The 21,217-nt window shown below is 46.8% G+C and overlaps 1 protein-coding gene across 5 annotated transcripts in view; it reads right to left on the reverse strand.

Moving 5' to 3' along the window:
- Positions 1-21,217, reverse strand: part of WDFY3 (WD repeat and FYVE domain containing 3) — a 320,770-nt gene that overhangs the window by 67,957 nt on the left and 231,596 nt on the right. For all 5 annotated transcript variants that reach the window (XM_032764847.2, XM_075066120.1, XM_032764845.2 and 2 more), the window contains 3 exons: positions 19,134-19,313; positions 16,778-17,011; positions 9,667-9,766 (listed from right to left, as the gene is read on the reverse strand). In XM_032764847.2, the coding sequence (XP_032620738.1) occupies positions 9,667-9,766; positions 16,778-17,011; positions 19,134-19,313 (514 nt within the window). The remainder of the gene's footprint in view (positions 1-9,666; positions 9,767-16,777; positions 17,012-19,133; positions 19,314-21,217) is intronic.

The following is a 21,217-nucleotide window of genomic DNA, read 5'->3' on the forward strand; positions in this document are numbered from 1 at the left end:
TACTGCTGATGAATGGACTAGAAGGAAATAAGCATTCCTCTTCCTGTTTCTGCAACTGCATGAGGCTGGCCATAACAGCAGTCCCGACACTTGGGGAATATAGGGGCAGTGCCTCAAACTGTTTCCTCCCAGGAGCAATTGGGTGAGAACCAGAGGAAGCAATGGCTCTGACCTCCAACTCAAAGGAGATGGTCGGGCACCCTGGATAGAGACAAGAGCACGCTACTCCGTTTAAATGGGTTTGGTAAATCACTTCCCCCTTCAAAAGCAACCGTCAGTCAATGGATGGTGCTGCTCTGAGTCACAATGCCTTCCAGTGCACGCCCACAACAGTAGGTTTATGCACTGCCCCTTACCACGGGCTTCGTGCACATAGCACAATCTAGTCCTTTGTAAATACTGTCATAAACAGATAGCTAAGGGTTAATGTTTCTTTCACCTGTAAAGGCTTAACAAAGGGACCCAAACACCTGACCAGAGGACCAATCAGGAAACTGGATTTTTTCAAAAACTCAGGGAGGGAATGTTGGGTCTGTGTCTTTGTCTGGCTCTCAGCTATGAGAGGGGATCGTTTCTATCTGTAAGCTTCTAATCTTCAGTTTCAAAGTTGTAAGTACAAAGGTAGAAAAAACAATAGGCTGTTATTGGGTTTTTTTTGTATTTACATGTGTGTAGTTGCTGGAATGTTTAAATTGTATCTCTTTTTGAATAAGGCTGTTTATTCATATTTTTCTTTTAAGTAATAGCCCTGTGTATTGTCAACTTGATGCAGAGATCATGTTCATGTGTTTTTTCTTTCTTTTTATATAAAGCTTTCTTTTTAAGACTTGTTTGAGTTTTTCTCTCTGGGTAGGCTAAGGAACGAAGGGGAGGGAATTCTCTTTGTGTTAGATCTACGGAGGGTAAAGCTCTGCAGCACCAGGGAATTGGTGGGAGGGGGAAGAGAGAGAGAATCATTTCTGTTTCCTTGTATTTGGGGTTTGTCTCTTTGTGAATAGAGGAGACATGCTTCTTGGTATTGTGATGTAAAGAGATTGCATCAGTAACTCTCAGGTTAGCCCAGAGAGGAAAGTCTGGGTGGGAGAGAGAGGGGGAAGGGAAGTGGGTTATTTCCCTTTGTGGTAAGACTCAGGGCTTCTGAGTCTTGGGGTTCCCCAGGGAAGGGTTTGGGGAGACCAGAGGGAGCCAAAACCCTGGAATTTTTGGCTGGTGGCAGCGAGATCAAATCTGAGCTGGTAATTAAGCTTAGAGGGGTTCATGCAGGCACCCAGATTTCTGGACGCTAAGGTCCAGATTTGGGAAAGCTTATGATATGAGTGGCAGCGAAGTGGGAAAAATAAGAATCCAGAAGCCAGTAGGAATATTATATTTTTTTTTTCTCTGCTAGGGGCTTTTAGCAGAGAGAAAGGGTTTGGTTTTAAAAGGAGCCAGAGAGAAATTTTTTTTTTTTCTTCTCTCTGCTTCAGGTGGCTTGCATTTTAAGCAAGGAGCCATTAAGGGACATTAAGGGTCTTTTGTTAAACAATAGAATTCCGATTGGGAATCAAGTACCCAGCAAACACACACAGGTAAATAAACTGGCTTTTGTTTAGTTAATTTACATGTCAAAGTTAGCTAGAAGAGAAGTTAAACAAAAGGAGTTGCTAGGCAAACCCAGGAGACAACAGAGAGCCAGCAGTTCAGACAATAAACACCAGAGGGCACCCCAACACAAGAAAAACAGAACCATGACTTCCAAGGAAAGCCTGAAACAGGAACGAGCAGCAACAAGGCATAGGACAAATCAGAAATGCAGACATAGGAGCGGACTGGAAACTAATTAACTACAAGAAAGAAAAAGAAAAAGCCAAAGAGGCAGCCCTAAAAGAGAACAAGAAGCCAAAGATGCAGCCCACAAAAGAAAACAACAAGAAGAAGATGCAGCCCCAAAAAGAGCAGAAGAAGATGCAGCCCCCAAGAGAGATGGAAAAAACCAACAAGAGAGATGGAAAAACAGAGGGAGGCCCACCGGCAGGCCCTGGAATTAGAACAGGCTAAGCATCAGAACCAGCCAATCCTAACAACCCTTCGCCAATACTGTTGTTCACAGCACAAGAAATTTCCCAACTACAAGGCAGGTGATGACACTGAGGCCTTCTTAGAAAATTTTGAAAGAGCCTGCATTGGGTACAGCATCCCTGAAGACCAGTACATGGTAGAGCTGAGGTCACACCTCAGTGGACCCTTAGCGCGGGGTTGTGAAAATGAAGGGCAAATGACGATATACAATGGTTTAAAACCAAGGCCAGAATAAGATGGGGATAATCCTGATTCAGCCCCGTGCGGCATGTTTCCAAAAGAACCCAAAGTGGAAACCAGAGGTTCTTCCCAAACCGCCTACTACGTTGGAAAGGAATATTTTTTAATAAGGCTGGATATCAGGAAACCAATGCTTCAATACTCCATTAGACCGATGAACTGCACTTCCTCATACAAATGGAGCAGTTCTTGGATGGTGTTCCTGGACGATAAACACGGGTAACAACAGATGGGGAAACCCAAAAATCATTCACCGCAGGGGGGATTGGAGCCAATGAATGGAAGTGGCAAAAGCAAGAAACTGTACTGTAAAGGGGAAGGAAAAACCCCAGGGGCACACGGACAATAAACCCTACACACGAGGCCAACCCATAATCATCCTACAACCCAGAAACCACAGACACCTATCTTCCACCTCCCTCCCTCTCCGTATATCACCTCACCCAGTGACCGTAGCTGGAAAGATGCTATAAAGTGTATGACTGGGACATATAAGCCATCTGCCAAAGAACCCCACCCGGTGCAACCCATTACCCCATCACACCAAAGATCCAGTGCCAGATTACCTCTCAAATCCCCCTTGGAAGCGAAGGAAAATTTAGAGAGTGGGTGGAAAGAAGGTTCACCGGTGGAGAGAAGACGGCACAGTGTCAGTATCCACAATCTCGTGGATCCAAACTCATCAAACCCAAAGGCCAAAGTGACCATCTTACCCCTTCATGTCACAAGCGTAGACTTGCCTAATAGCTCATGCCTCCAGTCAAATAGGCTGGTCGGAACGGGACTTTGCATCTATGAAATATTCCATCCTCCCTGCTACTGGGGAAAGATTTGGGCCCACCAGGTGAGCGGGCCAAGAGTGTGGGAATGGTTTTAACACGCAGCCAAACCAGGCAAGGTTTTTCTTGTCTTCTCGTTTTTATTTTTTCGATTAGCTTTTATTCAGACCCATCCCTGTTTCTGACCGTCAAGGACCCGGTCTGTGTTACCCAGACCAGACCGAGGTAATTGGACAAGAAGTCCCATGCAACAGCTTGAACAAGCAAGCACTTCTCCAGTACCCAGGCCCGGAACTGGGAACAGCAACAAGCAACCAGCAATTTGCAGTACCTTAATCTTCAACCCACACGCCAGAAGGGGGGCCAGCAAGCCGGAACGGAGATGAAGCAACAGACAACCAATAACCGACAGGCCTCACCGACACAGCCTGAAAAATTCACCAGGTGCACCACGGACAGCCGGTCTACCAGCACGGAAACAACCCCAATCACTCTCGTCTCGCTTTCCAGAGGGGACCAACCAAGTTCATCTCAAACACAAAGAAATTCGAAACTTAAAATTAAGACACCAAACTTGATCAATATATTCAGTCTGAAGGAAGAACTGGTGTCCCACTCAAGGGAAAGTTCAGAACTGACAGGACAGCAGAATTGACAGCTTCAAAAGCTTGCGTGGCGGCACGGAGAAGGCCAGCCTCTCGGTCAGCTCTTCTACCAATGGGTTTGTTAATAGACAGGACTTTATACAAGGAATTCCCTCTGGTGGCACCAGGAAGAATGGCAAGTCCGCACAACGGTGGTGGTTCAACTAAGTTTTTTTTTTTTTTTTTTTTTTTTGTTTGTTTTTTTTTTTTTTTTTTACTGGGTGTGGGGAAGCTTTTTAAGCTTGTAGCCCAATGACATCCATGGCCATGCGGGGTAAAACAAGAACCAAAGACACGATTGGGGAAGTCCTCCACTGGGAGGGGATGGGCAAGGAAGTTGCCCAGTATGTCCAGTCTTGTAAGGTGGCCAAAGAGTGGAAGACCAAGATCTGGTCAAGGCCTCTTTCCATAAGCCCTCCTCCACATAAATTGGAGGTCATTTTCCAGGCGAGTAGCTGTGGATATTTCTGGTGTCCTTTCCAGAAAGACGCTGAGGAAAAGAGTACTCTAGACTTTTGTGACTGCTAAACCCGATGGCCGCCGGAAGCGAAAGTAAGCTCTAGGCACACAGGGCTAAAGCTGGTGGTGCCAGCCTACAGACTTTTTGCCAAGGGGTAGTGGCCCTCCAATATCCTTACAGATTCGGATTAATTTTCCTGGCAGGCACCATGTGAAGACTGTGGGAACTATTCATGGGAATCACTTGGTTGCCACCCTTACCCCCATCAAACCAAGTGGCCCTGCCCGGTTTCCGAAGGTTTAATGGACAATTTGGGGGCCCATGATCCCGTAAATTCGTGGAAGGATACTCTACCTCAATCGACTGGGACCTAGTGTTGCACGGCAGTTGTTCTTGCTCTACAGGGCTGTACCAACATCCACGTTAGAGGTGATTCACCATTGAAACTTGTGTATAGGCACGAAGGTTAAGGGCCATTAACAAGTGGTGCAGCAACAATGGGAGGGGTTTACCACCCTCTCCAGGAACTAACACATCTGGACTCCTTGTAAGCAACACTTACAAAGCCCCTCTGACATCTTTAGCCCTTGCTTACAGAAATACCTATAAGGAAACCAGGAGACCGCACAAAGGCTCGGTTGATAACATACCAGAGACCGTTCCTCTCAAGAGAGGGACCAGGTTAATGGTCTTGAGGCACCAACCGCCGCAGACGGCAGAGATGGAAGCACTGGGAAGGGCCCATTCCCCGGCCAGCCGTGGAGCTGTTAACAGTACCTCATAGCATTCCCAATTCCTCAACATAAACCCAGAAGTTGTACCATGTTAATGTCCTCAGCCTTTTAATTTCCACGAGACGTTACAGGTTTGTGTTTATACCAGTCCAGGAGGAATGAACGCTGATGGCTGACGGTGTCTAGTACCACAGACGGAAAAAAAAGATGGTGGCGTGAAGAGGTGAACCTCTAATCACGCCTGGAGATAATCGAGTATACGTGCAGCCGCGACAATCAAGGGCTGTGACTAGCTTCGCCCATCTGTTCTCAGACCACCACAGAATGGACTGAACAGGCATACCACCCATTGACCAGGTATGCCACACCACGTTTAGAACACAATCTACAGGGTCCCTCTACGCCCAGCGTACAGAACGGGGGATCCAGCGCAACATGTCTGGAAGTCCAGAAATACGGGTATATAACGCTCGAATCTACCATGCATGGCACTCCCAGTGGTTCTGAGTACTCCAACAATGGGGAATACGCTTTTGCCGTGAAAACACGTAGGTTAATGCAGTAACTCGTCCGGGACAACTACATCCAACGCCAGACGTGCAATGACCTATTGGAGAAGTTGGGACGTGCCCAGTTCATCTTCAATAGACTTACCAAGGGGTCTGCAAGTCCCACCAACAACTGTCTTTAGATGAACCTGCCAAGGAAAGGTCAGCTTCATCACCCAGTAGCGGGTGGTGTAGAATTAATGTACTTCCTTTTCGGGTCTGCGAAATGCCACCCGCCACCTCCAAGAGGCTGGTAGATGGCTACTAGCAGGGACCTGGGAGAAATGCAGTTGCCTACCTCAGATAATGTGGCCATTTTTTCTGACCCGCCCGAACACCTAGTACAACCTTGGAAAAGGTTTGAGTGCATTCAGCAGGCCGCTACTGTAAAGGCCAAAAAGTGGTCAAATAGGCCAAAACAGAGTACCTGGGACCACAGGTGGGTTCGAGGACCATAAAACCCAACAGGCCAAGGTGCGATGCTATCCAAAATGGCCCTGTCCCAAAGTCAAAGAACAGGTCCAATCTTCTTAGACTGCCGGATATTACAGGCGATTTGTACTACACTCAGCCAAATCGCTGCCCACTGACCGACCGACAAAAACCCAGCCAATAACAGTTAAATGGACTGATAGTGCAGGAGGCCTTACCCAACTTAAGTGAACTCACAATCTGAACCCCGGTGCTGAAGGGCCCGCGACTTTGACAACCATTCCTATGTAACCACCGACTGCATCTGAGCATGGTATGGAAGTTCTTCTATGCAGAAAGGAACTGGTCACACTTCATCCTGTCGTGTTTCTTCAAGCAAAAAACTATCTGAGAGGGAAAGCCCGGTCAGTCGTGAAGAGAATGCTATGCCATTGGTGCTATGCCCTGAAAAGCTACGCCCATATGTTGGGGACAGCGGTTCCAGTACAAACTGACCAATGCTGCGCTAAAAGTGGTCCATCAGCCAAAGGAACAAAAGAACTTCTTTGTTGGAGTTCACTCTCCAAGATTTTGATTTTTAAATTCAACACATTTCAGGAGCTTCTAACAAAGTACATGAGCCACTCTCCGTGAGAGTTTCCCAGAATGCACTGGTTAAAATTTTTTCCTTAATATGTAAAAGTCTTGTAGTTTACATACTTAGTAGTACATGTAAAGGTGCATGTGTTGTATTAATCTGTTTAGTCTAAAGTTCTAGGAAGAAATCACCGCCAGTGACATTTCCCACTGTCTGTGATTTGGAGGGCGTGTCATAAACAAATACATTCAGTGATTTTTAAAACAGTTGGTATCTTGCTCCCCACTGGTGCTCACCTGATAAAAACCGAGGATCAATAGTAGTTCTACGCAACTGTATTTTATTTTTTAATAGGGAGCTTATTCTGAGGCACTGTAACAAGCTGACAGTGTTTGCCTCAACCTCCCCACTATTAGCAGGTGTTGATCTTGCTGGGAACCATTAAGTGGGTTGCATTCACTCACTGGTGCAGTTGACTTGTTACTCCTCCCCCCACTCCATATACAAGGGAAATGAGAACGTTCCTCATGCAGACAGCTAGAATTTAGAACAGGTAAGTCTTGAAGAAATAAATCCTGGGGCAACCAAGCCTGAGGAGAAGACTTCAGTTGAACTGACATAACTAAAAGGGAAGGCAAACCTGAGGAGAAGGTTTGATATGGGGTTTCATGTACTATTATTTTGGAATTACTGTTAATAAATTGGACCCTAGGAGGTATAACTCTTTGGATCCTGCAAATATTTAGTTTTGTTTAAAAAGAGATAAAGCCCCATCCCTGCATGCATCTCCATTCTCTCTGGTTCCAAAAGAAGATACTATCCCCTGCAGATGACTTCATAAACAATAACCATGGAAAAAAGAAGCAACACTTGACTAATAGGCTGCTGCCATTTTTAATAACAACCTCCACAAAATTTGCAGTTGGTGAGCAGGGGACAGTGACAAATTTGTTCTTTTCTGACACTCCTAACACCAGACTAGGAGGAAAGGGAAGGACAGGGGAGAACTTCAGTCTTACCCTAAAGAGGCGAGAGGAGATAGAGGAGTTAAGCAGAAAACCCACAAAGGCCTCAGAGATCCAAGTTTGGCCACGGAGGAGGGATTGGGGAATAGAGCAAAGTGAGAATTCCTAGGGAGTTCAGCTGAAGAGCATGAACTCAAACTGGGCATCTGAGCAGTGACTTCCCTGCACTAGTCTCAGGGCTGGTCTACACTGGGGGGGGGGGGGGGGGAATGGGTACGTCTACACTGCACGATATTTCGAATTAGCTTAACCGATATTACAAACAGATCTAATAAAATCGGTTTAGCGCGTCCACAGTGGGATCCCGAAATCGATTGTTTGCGTCCTGGTCCAGCTACCATCGATTTCAGGAGCGGTGCACGTGGTAGCTGTTCCTCAGCTATCCATAGTTCCCATCTCCGTGTTGAGAGCACAGTGCCTGAGGGGCAGAAAACACTGCCCGGGTGGTGCTGGTACAGCCTCACCCTCCTTTGTGAAGGCAGCAGACAACCCTTTGGCGCCTTTTCGCGGAGTTGCATTGAGCAACGCCATACGCACAGCAATCTTCCTTTTTTTTTTTCACGTGGTGGTGGGGGAAATAAACTGAGGAGCTGTTCCCTGAACCACCCAGACCACTGTGTTTGAACTACAGACATTGGGAGCTCAGCCAAGATGCAAATAATTTCAGAACTGCTGTGGACTGTGGGATAGCTGGAGTCCTCAGTAACCCTCCCTCCTCATGACGCCATTTGAGTCCTGGCTTCCGTTACCTTGTCACACAGCGCTGTGTATCCTGGAGTTTTTTATTCAAACGCTTTGGCATTTCGTGTTCTGTAACGGAGCTGGATACAACAGATTTTCCTCCCATACAGCGATCAGACCTAGTATCTCCCGTACGGTCTATGCTGGAGCTCTTTTTCGATTTCAAACTGCATCGCCAGCCTGCTGATCAGAGCTCCACGCTGGGCAAGCAGGAAATGTAATTCAAAAGTTCGCGGGGCTTTTCCTGTTACCTGCCCGCTGCATCCGAGTTCAGATTGCTGTCAGAGCGGTCAGTGCTGCACTCTGGACCGCCCGAAGGCCAATAACGTCGATTTCCGCCACATGAACCCTAATCCGCAGTTACACTATTTGAATTAGCGCTACTCCTCTCGTTTGGGAGGAGTTCCGAAATCGATTTAAGGAGCCGTTTAACTCGATATTAATGATGACGTCGTGTGAACGGATACAGCGTTAAATCGGTATATTGGCCATTAAACCGATTTAAAGTCGCAGTGTAGACCTGGCCTAAAGATATGCAACTTCAGCTACGTGAATAGCGTAGCTGAAGTCGAAGTATCTTAGATCGAGTTACCTACTGTCCTCACGGCACAGGATCGACGTCCGTGACTCCCCCTTGTTGACTCCGCTACCGCCGTTCGCATTGGTGGAGTTCCGGAGTCGACAGGAGCTCGTTCAGGGATCGATATATCGCGTCTAGCTGAGACGCGATACATCGATCCCCGAGAAATCGATTGCTACCCGCCGATACGGCGGGTAGTGAAGCTGTAGCCTCAGAGCCATCTCAATGACCATCTGCCTCTTCTCTGTCAGTCCTTCCTACTGCCATCTAGATAACAAGCTTTTCAGGGAAAAGGACAGTGGCCTGTTGTGTTTGCTCAGCTCCTTCACAATGAGGCTCTAATCCCACAGAGTTCTCCTGGCTGTTGCAGTAATATAAATAAAATAATAAAAGATGGGAAAGGAAAAAAGGCCAACTTTTAGCAATCTAAGCCCCAGTCACAACTAAAACTAGGGGAAGCGCAAGCCCTCTGTTGAGGAGAAGAGGGCACAATTGATGGTGCAGGGCTAGGATGATAAAATTCAGTCCCATTTCCTCTTGCCTCCTTTCTCAGTCAAATTTTTTTTGACTCACAATTGTAAAACATACTTCATCCGTATAACACTTTTTGAACTCCTAATGGTTCACAGATTGGGCATGATGGAGATTTGCTGTCATGAGTGTAAGAAAAGTAACATATCCCCTTACATATCATGGGACAAAAAGATACAGAAGATAAGGAGAAACAAATCTTAAGGGGGAAGAAGAAATTAAAAACAAAAACAAAACCACCGAAGACTGATGTTGGCTTTGGTAATGGAGAATGGATGACATGTGCATCAACAAATGAAAAGGAAATAGGAAATTACCCAATAAAACATCAGCTGCAAGTAAGTGGTCCATCACACTGTCCAAAATGTAAGTCTGAAACTCTTTCTGCTGTGTCCTTGTTGATCTTTCAGGGGAAGCCTACAACACATAATCAATAGGTAGAAAAAGCTGCTTTAAGGAAAGAGTTGCAGAACAGAAAGCGATACCATATGCTGACAACTATGGTTACACCACGGAAATTTTCACCTTGTTAAGCACATGAAATCTAAGGAGGTTATAAATAAAAACATCTAATTTTCTGGAACACATATGACTGGGACCCATTCAGCTTTGGAAAGAGAGAGACTGAATGATCTTTCCCCCATTTCTGACTTTTAAGCCTCTTGGACTACATTCACCTTGCCTTACTTTTATAGCAGTGGCTTTAATTTAAGTTTAAGGATGGAGTTCAATCCATGGGTTGCACTGTATCATTTTATACTGAATATAGTGAGTGTTATTTTCATTTCCATATGGCAGATTTCTGTTTTGCCAGCCTATTTTCTCTGTAACAGAAACTACTAAAATATTAACAAATAATTTGTCACGATATTTGTAATGTGAAAAATAGACATTTCCTTAGTGTATGTCACACAAATTAAATTTGAATGATATATAAATCCAAAAGACTTTTTTTTTTTATTTCAATATTAGCTTTGGGATAGCTACACAAACACACTTCTGAAGCTCACACAGAGAAACCATGACAGTTCTGGAAACTGACACTGCATACAAGGCCTCTTTTTCTACCGGCTCAAGAGGCAACAGTTTTATTACAGTACATTGCTAATCCTACCTAGCTGAATGTTTTCTGCCTTCTCTCTCTGTTGGCGTACCCCAGGACTGTAATATCAGTACCCTTCCCCCCATGCCACACTGTCTGAGCCAGCTCATCAGCTTAAATAATCAATTACCACCTACATATGGATGCCTTTTAAATAACCTCTTCATGCTTGACTGGGATTGTATCTCTTAAGTTATTTTTAAGCTTCAAGGTATTAAACAATGGAGAGAGGAAAAAAAAAAGCCATCAAAAAACATGAGTACGTAAAGTGTCTCTAAACTCCATTGGTGGATGTTAAATGACAATTTAAAACCATTCTATAAATCAACAGTATTCCTGATATTCAAAAAACGGTTACTTATCTTTCTGTAACTGTTGTTCTTCGAGATGTGTTGCTCAAATCTATTCCAGTTAGGTGTGTGCGTGCGCCGCATGCAGGGATGTCAGAAACTTTTTGCCCCAGCAGCTACCCGTTGGGCTGGCTGGGAAGCCCCCTGGAGTGGCGCCAATATGGCATTCTATATAAGACCCTGCTGGCCCGACCCCACTTCAATTCCTTCTTGCCGGCTATTCCAAGAGAAGGGAAGGTGGGGGGGAATGGAATAGATATGAGCAACACATCTCGAAGAACAACAGTTACAGAAAGGTAAGTAACTATTTTTTCTTCAAGTGATTGCTCATATCAATTCCAGTTAGGTGACTCCCAAGCCTTACCTCAGAGGTGGGGTTGGAGTCAAGGAACCACAGATTGAAGAATCACTCTGCCAAATGCCGCATCATCTCGAGAGTGCTGAACGATGGCGTAGTGGGACGTGAAGGTGTGTACCGAGGCCCATGTGGCAGTCCTGCAGATTTCCTGGAGGGGAATGCATGCTAGAAAGGCTGCTGACTATGCCTGAGCTCTCGTGGAATGAGCTATGACAGCAGACAAAGGGATATTTGCCAAGTTATAGCAGGTACGAATACACTCGGTGATCCATGAAGATATTTGCTGAGACGAAACCAGAGTGCCTTTCATTCATTCCGTGATGGTGACAAATAAGTGGGTTGTTTTACAGAATGTCTTTGTTTGGTCTATATAGAAGGCAAGCGCCCTTCTAATGTCCAGTGAATGGAGGCATTGTTCCCGAAGGTCAGCATGTGGTTTTGGGTAAAAGATCGGCAGGAAGATATCCTGACTCACATGGAAACGGGACACCACTTTTGGCAGAAAAGCCGGGTGAGGTCTTGGCTGAACTTTATCTTTATGAAAAATGGTACACAGCGGTTCACATGTGAGAGCCCATTGCTTGGACACCTGACATGCGGAAGTGATAGCCACCAGGAAGGCGACCTTCCAGGAGAGATAGAGAAGTGAGCAAGAGGCCAGTGGCTCAAAAGGAGGGCCAATAAGGCAGGAGAGGACCAAGTTAAGGTCCCACGCAGGCACGAATGGCTTCGTTGGAGGATGGATTTTTTCCAAGCCTTTGAGGAAAAGCTGCACAACCGGGTGTGCAATGCAGAGATGGCCATGAGATGAACCTTAAGGGATCCAAAGGCTAGGTGCTGGGTCCTTCAAGAACATCAGGTAGTTCAAGATGCATGGGATTGAAGAGCGCTCCAGCTGGAGAACCTCTTCCACTTAGCGTCGTAGGTAAGCCTAGTCAGTGACTTCCGATATGCCAGGAGCACCAGCCTTACCGAGTCCGAACAGGCGCTTTCAGCCTGGTTCAACCACGGATCCTCTAAGCCGTGACGTGGAGCGACTGAAGGTCCGAGTGTAGGACACGATCGTGGTTCTGTGAGATGAAGTCGGAGGTGAGAGGTAGGTGCATGGGAGCCCAAATTGACAGTTCCAGCAGGACAGGGTACCAACACTGGCACGGCCAGGCAGGAGCCAGAGGACCTTGAGGAGCACCTTGTGGACCAGGGGGAATGGTGGGAAGGCGTAAAGCAGTTGGTCCAACCACGTGATCAGGCTGTGGCCCTGGAAGGAACAGGAGGCTGGGCACTTCCTGTTGGTCCATGAAGCAAACAAGTCGATTCTGGGAAGCCCTCAGATGTGGAAAACAGAGTGAATGATGTCTGAGCGGATTGACCATTCGTGCGTGAGAAAACGCCTGGTTAAGCTGTCCGCCAGTACGTTCTGGATACCCGGCAGGTACAAGGCTTGCAGGGTGATGGAGTGGACTAAACAGAATTCCCACAGAAGGAGGGCTTCTTGGCAGAGTGGTAATGACCGGGCTCCGCCTTGTTTGTTCAGATAGAACATGGCTGTGGTGTTGTCTGTTAGGACTGCTATGCAGTGGCCTTGTATGTGGGGAAGGAACACTTGGCACGCAAGGCGAATCGCCCTGAGCTCTTTGATATTGATGTGTAATGACAGCTCGCTTTCGTGCCATAAGCCCTGCGTTGTCAGGCTCCCGAGGTGGGCCCCCCATCCCAGGGCAGATGCGTCTGTAACCAGGGTCAGGGTGGGCTGAGGGGGGTTGAACCGGATCCCGGCAGCTACCATATGGGGATCCAGCCACCAACATACGGAGTCGAGTGTGCGTTTTGGGACTGTGAGCACCATATCTAGACTGTCGCAGCCCGTTTGATAAGCTGATGCCTACCACGTCTGTAGAGGCCTGAGTCTTAGCCTGACATGTTGCACTATGTAGATACAGGATGACATGTGACCCGAGACACTGCCTTGCTGTAGAGTCCGGTAATTATGCTTGCTATAGCCAGGGGTCAGGCCTCTGGGAGGAAAGCCCTTGCTTGGTTTGCGTCCATGACTGCCCAGATGACCTCTATTGTTTGAGTAGGGGATAAGACAGATTTGCTGATGTTCAGCATGATGCCCAGGCGACTGAACGTGTCCATGACCAGTTGTACTTGAGACCAGACTTGTTGGTGAGATCAGTCAGTCACTGAGGTATGGGAAAACGTGAACATGGTGTCAGCAAAGAAAAGCTGCCACAACCATCATACACTTGGTAAAGACGCGAGGGGATGTGCACAAGCCGAACGGGACGGCTGTGAACTGAGTGTGTGTCTTGTTTACCATGAAACGGCGCAAACATCTCTGAGATGGAGTAACTGAAATGTGAAAGTACGCGTCTTTCATATCGAGGGCGGCATACCAGTTTCCCGGATCCAGCGAGGGAATAATTGTGGCTAAAGAGACCATGTGGAACTTGAGGTTGACGATGTGCTTGTTGAGCTCCTTGAGGTCCAGAATGGGTCTTAGGCCTCCCTTTGCCTTGGGGACAAGGAAATAACAGGAGTAGAAACTCTTGCCCCTGAGCTCCTGAGGCACTTCCTCCACTGCCCCTAGGGTAAGGAGGGATTGTACATCCTGGATGAGGAGCTGCTCATGAGAAGGGTCCCTGAAGAAGGACGGGGAAGAGGGGCGGAAGGGCAGGATGGAATGGAAATGGATAGAATATCCCATCTGTACCATGCGAAGGACCCAATGGTCCGATGTAATATGGGACCAGGCATGGTAGAAACGGGATAGACGGTTCAGAAAGGAATAATTGTCCGGAGTGTGAGCTGGCAGTCCGTCCTCTAGCACACCTTCAAAATGGGCGCTTAGGGCCTGGAGGTGGCTTGGATTGTCCTTGACCCTGTCTGGAGGGGGTACGTGATGGTCTGCGTCGAGAATACCTGCTTCTCCAATGGGTGAAGTCTTGCCTGGGTCTAGGTGGGAAGGGGTGTTGTTGGGTGGTCTGGGGCTTAAACAGCTTTCTTTGGGTAGCCGGGGTATGCATGCCAAGGATTGAATAGTGTTTCTTGTGTCCTTCAGGCGGGAATCGGTTTGCTCTGCAAATAGGCCTTGATCATCAAAGGGGAGATCGTGGATGGTGTGCTGCACCTCAGGTGGAAGTCCTGAAGACTGGAGCCAGGCGTTCTGCCGCATGGCGATGCTGGATGCCATAGTACGTGCAGCCGCATCCGCAGCATCGAGGGAACCCTGAAGGGAGGCTCGAGCTACCAATTTGCCCTCCTCAGCAATGGCCCCCAATTCCATATGAGCCTCTGCTGGGAGAAGGTCTTAGAACTTAAGGACCGCAGAACAGGAATTAAAACTGTATCTACTGAGGATCGCAAGTTGGTTCGCGATCTGTAGCACGAGACCATCAGTAGAATAAACTTTTTTTCTGAAAAGGTCCAGCCTTTCGGAGTCCTTTGATTTGAGAGCGGACCCTTGTTGACCATGTCTTTCGCGTTCACCACGTGAACCACAAGTGAACATGGGGCAGGGTGGGTGAAAAGGTATTTGCATCCCCTGGTGGGGACAAAGTATTTTCTTTCCACCCCTTTGGCTGTGGGGGAGAATGGAGGTTGAGGTTTGCCAGAGGGTTTTGGCATTGGCTTGAACAGTTTTATTCATGGGGAGGGCCACCTTGGAAGGCCCCTTTGGGCTTAAAATGTCCACCATAGGATTCTCCTCCGCCACAGCCTCCTCATCTTGGAGGTTCATATTTAGGGCTATGCACCTAAGCAGTTCTTGCAGGACTCTAAAGTCCATCGGAGGTGGGTCAGATGTGGACGTGCCAGCTACAGCCTCATCAGGGGAGGATGAAGACGACTCTACTGGGAGAGCTGGGTCGGAGGTGGCCCCTTGGTCAGCTATGGGTAGCTCTTCCTGGGCACCTGGGGTAGCCCCTACCACGGGTGCTGACTCCGCGGGTTGCTCCGGGTCCGGAAGGGGGTGGCTGAGAGTCACCTCAGGAGGCCGGGTGTCAGACTGTGACGATGGCTGGGCAACCTGGTGATATGTCCCAAGAGTCCAAAATTGCCACTGGGGTTGCCAGTTGGGCACTGGAGGGTCATGACTGAGGCTTCCCGGGGGCCAACTGGGGAATGTCCAAAACCCCTGAAGCTCTCTCCGATCTGCCAGAAGGGGATTGGGATCGTGACAGACAAGGAGGAGCGGTGCGCGAAAGGAGCAAGAGGGGCACTGAGTCCCTTGACAGACGAGCGTTGTACAGAAATCAGAGTCGCTGGACTGATCGTGACCGCAACCGATGCCATGTTGAAGACTGGTGCCGTGTTGGGGAGCGGTGCTGCAAAGAGGATCGGTGATGAGTCGTGGACCGGTGCCATGGCCACAGCTGGCACAGGGACTGGCACTCTAAACGGTGCCGCAAGGTTGCTGAAGGTGACCTGGACCTCAAGCGGGACCATGTTTCAGCAATGGACAGCAACCTTGAGCGTGAACGGCTCCGAAGGTTGGGGCTGCAGGACCAGTGCCGTGAGTCAGACCAGTACTTGGAGTGGTGCTGGGACTGCAAACAACACTGGGACTCAGAGCGGCGTGGAGACACTGGTCTGAGGGCTGACAGTCCGAACATTGCCGGTTTACCTGTGGATGGTACCGGGACTCGGGCCAGAGCTGGTGCTGTCATTTCGATGAGCCCTCTGGCGGCCTTGAAGGCATCTGGAGTGGAAGGCAATGTAACCTCTTCCACTTGCAAGGTCCCTGCACAGGGTTGGCAGGAGCAGCCCGGGGCCTAGCAGTCTTGTCAGGCTTAGAGGCCTGGTCCGAAGCTTCCTTGGTTGGGGCCAGAGCGGCTGCTTCGGGCTGAATGGGGGGTCCTCCCAAGGTTTGCTTCTTTTGAGTAACTGGGGAATGGGAATGGTGCTGGAGTGGGCGTTTCTGGGGCACAGATCATCAGTCCTGAGATGGGTGCGGGATCTTCTGCGGTGCCGTGGCCGGTATCACTGGGGGAGCACTGCGCACCAAGACAATCGGTCCCACGTCTTTAGAGGGACGCAATACGGACTCCATGAGGAGTTGTTTGAGTTAAATTTACCTCTCTTTTCTTGTTCGGGGCTTGAACGCTTTGCAGATTTTGCACTTGTCGGCTTGAAGGCCCTCCCCCAGATGCCTAAGGCAGGAGTCATGGGGATCACCTATGGGCATGGACTTGTTGCAAGAACTGCAGGGTTTGAAGCCCTGGGATGGCATGGCCCAGAGCCCCACAGGGCAGCCACTGAAAGGTGAAAGTTGCCCTCAACTACTGAACTATACTTAACACTACGGTAACTATCAACAATTAACTAACAAAGATAACTACTAAGAGAAAGATAGGGATTAGTGGAGCACTTGAGAAACAAGAGACCACTGTTTCAACAACAGTCACGGGCGGTAAGAAGGAACTGAAGTGGGGCAGCTGCTAGGGTGAAAACTTTCCGACATCCCTGCACACGGCGCACGTACACACCTAACTGGAATTGACATGAGCAATCACTTGAAGAAGAACATTTATTACAACCTCAAAAAGCAACCGCATACAAAAAAAGTTTAATATGAAGTTTACTCTGTAAAAAGAGCAGGATAATAGCAGTCCTACCTCTAGCAGGAGGTCTATTAGTGGAGTTTGCTTGCTAGCAGGTGTGAGGCAGAGGTTATCGATTATGAGCACACGCATGAAGTCAAACACAAACTTCTTGGCAGGATGGTTGGTTAGGTATGTCTTAGAGCCCACATTGCAGTACTCTGATTGGCTCCTGTTCATGCCAGTGTCGGCTGCAAATGCTCTGAACTCTTCAGCTGGGGATCCAACTTCATCATCAAGATCAGTAACCTGTGAAAAAAATCAACAACAGGTTAAAAGTCTATAACTTTGCCATTATTTCCTTAACTGCTACTGGTTTTGTTCCATATTATTTTATGTTAGAGTTATTTATTTACCCCATAATTCTATTTCTCTGAAGATACCTTTCTTGAAAGATGGTCATTCTCAGTGTGAAACAGGATGAACTCCCCAGCTCTCTCTTTTTTTTTTAAAATATATACATATACATAAATACACACATGCGTCTGTGATAATGAAGGGTATCACGGCAATGGTGAAAGAGTTCCTTGTAGTGTACTATTACACCAAAACTATATGAGCAATATACCTAATAATGAACTTTAAATACAATCTAAGAGAGGCATTCCAGTTGAGGAGGATTTCCCCACCCCCACCTTAAATTCATTAATGGGTACAAACTGTAGTCTTTTGACAACCGTTGAGATTTACCAAAAGTGAACAAACTTCTAACTCTAGCTAAGTATCATGCACATATGGAAAGTATAATACATATGTGTTACTTAAAGGGAATGTAAGTTTTGAAAGACTGACAGGCACTGTTTTCACTACTATCCATAGACACTATTCAGGTTTTTCAAGTTAACTTAAGATCACAAAGGAGTTGGGCAGAGATATTTTCCTACTATTCCAACATTTCCCCATATTATACACCAAATCATTCCTCTTCTTCTAAACAGCCTTACAGATATTTTATTTCCATCATGCCTTCAGTGGGAAAAAGGTAAGAGAACTGTAATTTCACAATAAACAATCTGTTTTCTGTAAAGTAATTTACAAGACTTAGAATTCCATAATTAGCATGCTGCTATATGCAATATATTTTCAGCTCATGTTAACTGAACAAATCAGTTGAAGTGAATGAATTATGAGTGCATCTATTTCAAAAAGACACACTAGTCTGTACATTTCCAACTCTGTCCTATACCTGGTATGGAGACATTATGTCAATAGCTGTATCTACTAGAAGTAGTTTGTGAAGGGATATTATTCTCCATTAAACTTCTTCACATCTCTGGTTACATTTTTGTCAACATTTCAAATCAATAAAACTGTGCTACAACATCAGCCATGGATAATCACTCTTTTCCTTTCCCTTATTGCTCTGTAAGTAAGATGGTGTGATCAGTAATGTGACATTGAGAGTGAAGCAGCCAACAAGGAGGAAATTCCAGCAAGCGGCATGTAAAGAAGGTAACACAAACACCGGAACTCCTGCCTCCTCTTCAGGTTGGAATGTAACATCTATGGGTACGTCTACACTGCACACTCCTTACAACAGCATGTAGAGTATATACACTGCATATCTTCTCTGCATGGGTAAAAACAACAGTGTAGACGGCGAGGCACTGTTAGGGGAGTAAAGACATGCCCAAACTCTTAGGGTCTGTACCCCGCATAGCTCTGTACACATCCAAGCAGTGCCTCAGCTGTCCACATTGCTATTTTTACTGTGGTTGTAGTTTCAGGCTTTACCACATGCTTCTTCTCTGACCCTGGGCAAGTAAATTAAGCTATTTGTGTCAGTTTCCCTACCTGTGAAATGGGACCAATATTGCCCCATCTTACCCAGAAGGAGCGCTGAAAAAGATAAATCATTAAAATCTCTGAGGTGGTCAGATAATGCACCAAAGACAAATATTCAATAAAATGCATATATCTCCCCCAGAGCAACGGATTGAAATTTCATAGTAGATTGTGCAGCAACTGACCTCCACTTTAGTGTTAAGTTTTTTTAGTCATTTGTTCATATTATAGATTGAGGCCTGATTAATTTAATCATCTAATTAGACATAAAATATTTTTTTTTAAATGGTGAAAAATAACACGCTCTTGGTCTAAGAATCTAGGTATAAAAGTCCATCTCAGATCGGTAACAATCTCTTTAAAAAATGGAGTTCATAAAAGAAATGCCAACAGGAACTCAGAGAAGCATAATGTGACCCGGTTGTAACAACCACTACATACCTATCTTCTATCTTATGAAGAAGTCTTTAACTTGTAGCCTATTCACTGTGGCTACGCTGACTACTGGCTAACATTTGGGGGAAATGACAGGCAAGTGAAAACTCAATAGCCTAGCTGGAGTGTATTCTATTTTTCAGTTATCTACCATCTCAGAGTAAGGTCGGATGTTGAAAGGAAACACGGTTGCTGCCAATGCACACAGGAACTCTGGGCTCATCCACATTGAAGCCAGGTCTGGAACATTGTGATACAAATATCGAAAGAACTGCATCAAAGTGACCGGATATTCTCGAAGCCAAGAGCCTTCTTCCTCTGACTGCCAAGGCTATGTTGAAAAGAAATTGTAAAAATTATTGTAGATGGCAATAGTTAAAAAAGAATTATCTTTCTAAAGTACAATAACTTCTCACTGAACGTTGTAGTTATGGTCCTGAAAAATGCAGCTTTAAGTGAAATAATGTTAAACAAATCTAATTTTCCCATAAGATTTAATGTAAATACAGAGGGTTAGGTGCCAAGGAAATTTTTGGGGGGCAGACAAAAGCATTATATACTGTACAGTTCTGTACTGTGGTTGGGAAGTGCCCCTGGCTTACCCCACACAGACACAGCCCGCTGCAGGCAAGGATGCTAGGAAGCACCTTTGCAGTAGCAGCAGCAGCTTCCCCAGAGAAGAACAGGCTCGGACTTTTCCAGGAATGCTCCAGGCCCGCCTCTTCCTGTCCCTGCTTCACTCCAGGCCCACCTCTTCCCACCCCCACTCCACCTCCTCTCTGGAGCACGCCACATCCCTCCCCCTCCCCCACAAAGTCCTAAGTGCTGCTAAGGACTTTCTGAGAGGGAGGGGGAGGAACGGTGATGCAGCACTTCCCTGCTCCTGCCCCTCTCTCCCAGAAAGTTGTACGCATGAAGTGTTGGGATGGAGGCAGAGAAGCGGAACTTGTGCAATGCTCCCTTGTAAAGTCGCTGCTCTTCCACAGAATCTTACAAGCAGGCAGCCAAACGATGTTATAAGGGAGCACTGCACAACTTTAAATGAACATGTTCCCTAATTGAGCAGAGACGTAACATTGAAACAACGTTAAGTGGGATGACATTAAATGAGGAGTTACTGTAATGTATTTTCTTAAAGAGCAATAGCTGTGTCACAATGCAAGCACAAATACCGCTTGACAACTACTGGTATATCTAACCTTTTTCATGTTATTAAAGAGAAGAAATAACTTTCCCCATATAAATGTAACGATTTTCTAGCTAAGTTAATATTTAATGCCTATCAGCACGCAAAGAATATCACACGATTTTTTAATGTAATATTAGGATATTATATCTAAATCTATGCTGCCTAAGCACACAATTATTCATAGTGGCTTTAGCATGCAACTGCAGTCTCAGAATTGCTATCTTTTGGTACTGTTGCACCATACTGGAAAGAATACCAATACAAGGGGAGTAACATGAACACAGGATATCAAACAGGAGATAGAGCAGAAGTCTTAACATGACCCCTCCCAAATAATATTACATTTCTCAAGGCAATTCAAGATGAGACTTAGTCTCCTGGGTGGTGGAAAAAAATACATTTCTTACTGATAAAGAAACCAGAGACTTGGTCCAAGAAGTTTGCTGGGAGATGCTGTCTAAGGGGGAAGGAAAGGGCAATACAGGTGGAAGAATATCACCATCCAAGGCTGTCCATAGGCATAGACAGCTGCATAGGGCACCTGAAAATTTGAGGCACCACCGGGACCATAAGTGCCAAATTCTCATCTTGCCAGTGGTGCTTGACCACCCCCCACTCCGCTCTAGGCCCCACCCTCACTCTATCCCTTCTTGCCCTTGCTCCACCCCTGCCCCGCCTCTTCCCTGCTCCTCTCCTTCCCTCCTGGAGCTTGAACACCGCGAATCAGCTGTTTGCGGCGGTCTGGAAGCACTGGGAGGGAGAGGGAGGAGTTGGCAAGCGCAGGGTAAGAGGAGGGGGAATAGGGTGGCTTGGTGCCAGTGGGTGCTCTGCACCTATTAAACTTTCCTCGAGGGCGCTCCAGCCCCGGAGCACCCATCCACAGAGTCCACGCCTATGACTGGGGCAGCAGGTAACAGTGGATCAGCTCCCCTACTCCCAGCGCATGCTGTAGTCTCCTTACTAGGCAGAAGGCAGGTGCCGTATTCAGAGAGTCGAATGTGCCGGTGTAGGGGCACCAGTTGTGCCGGCATAGGGGCACCAGTATT

Source organism: Chelonoidis abingdonii, chromosome 5 (assembly GCF_003597395.2).
Source record: "Chelonoidis abingdonii isolate Lonesome George chromosome 5, CheloAbing_2.0, whole genome shotgun sequence".
NCBI lineage: Eukaryota > Metazoa > Chordata > Testudines > Testudinidae > Chelonoidis > Chelonoidis abingdonii.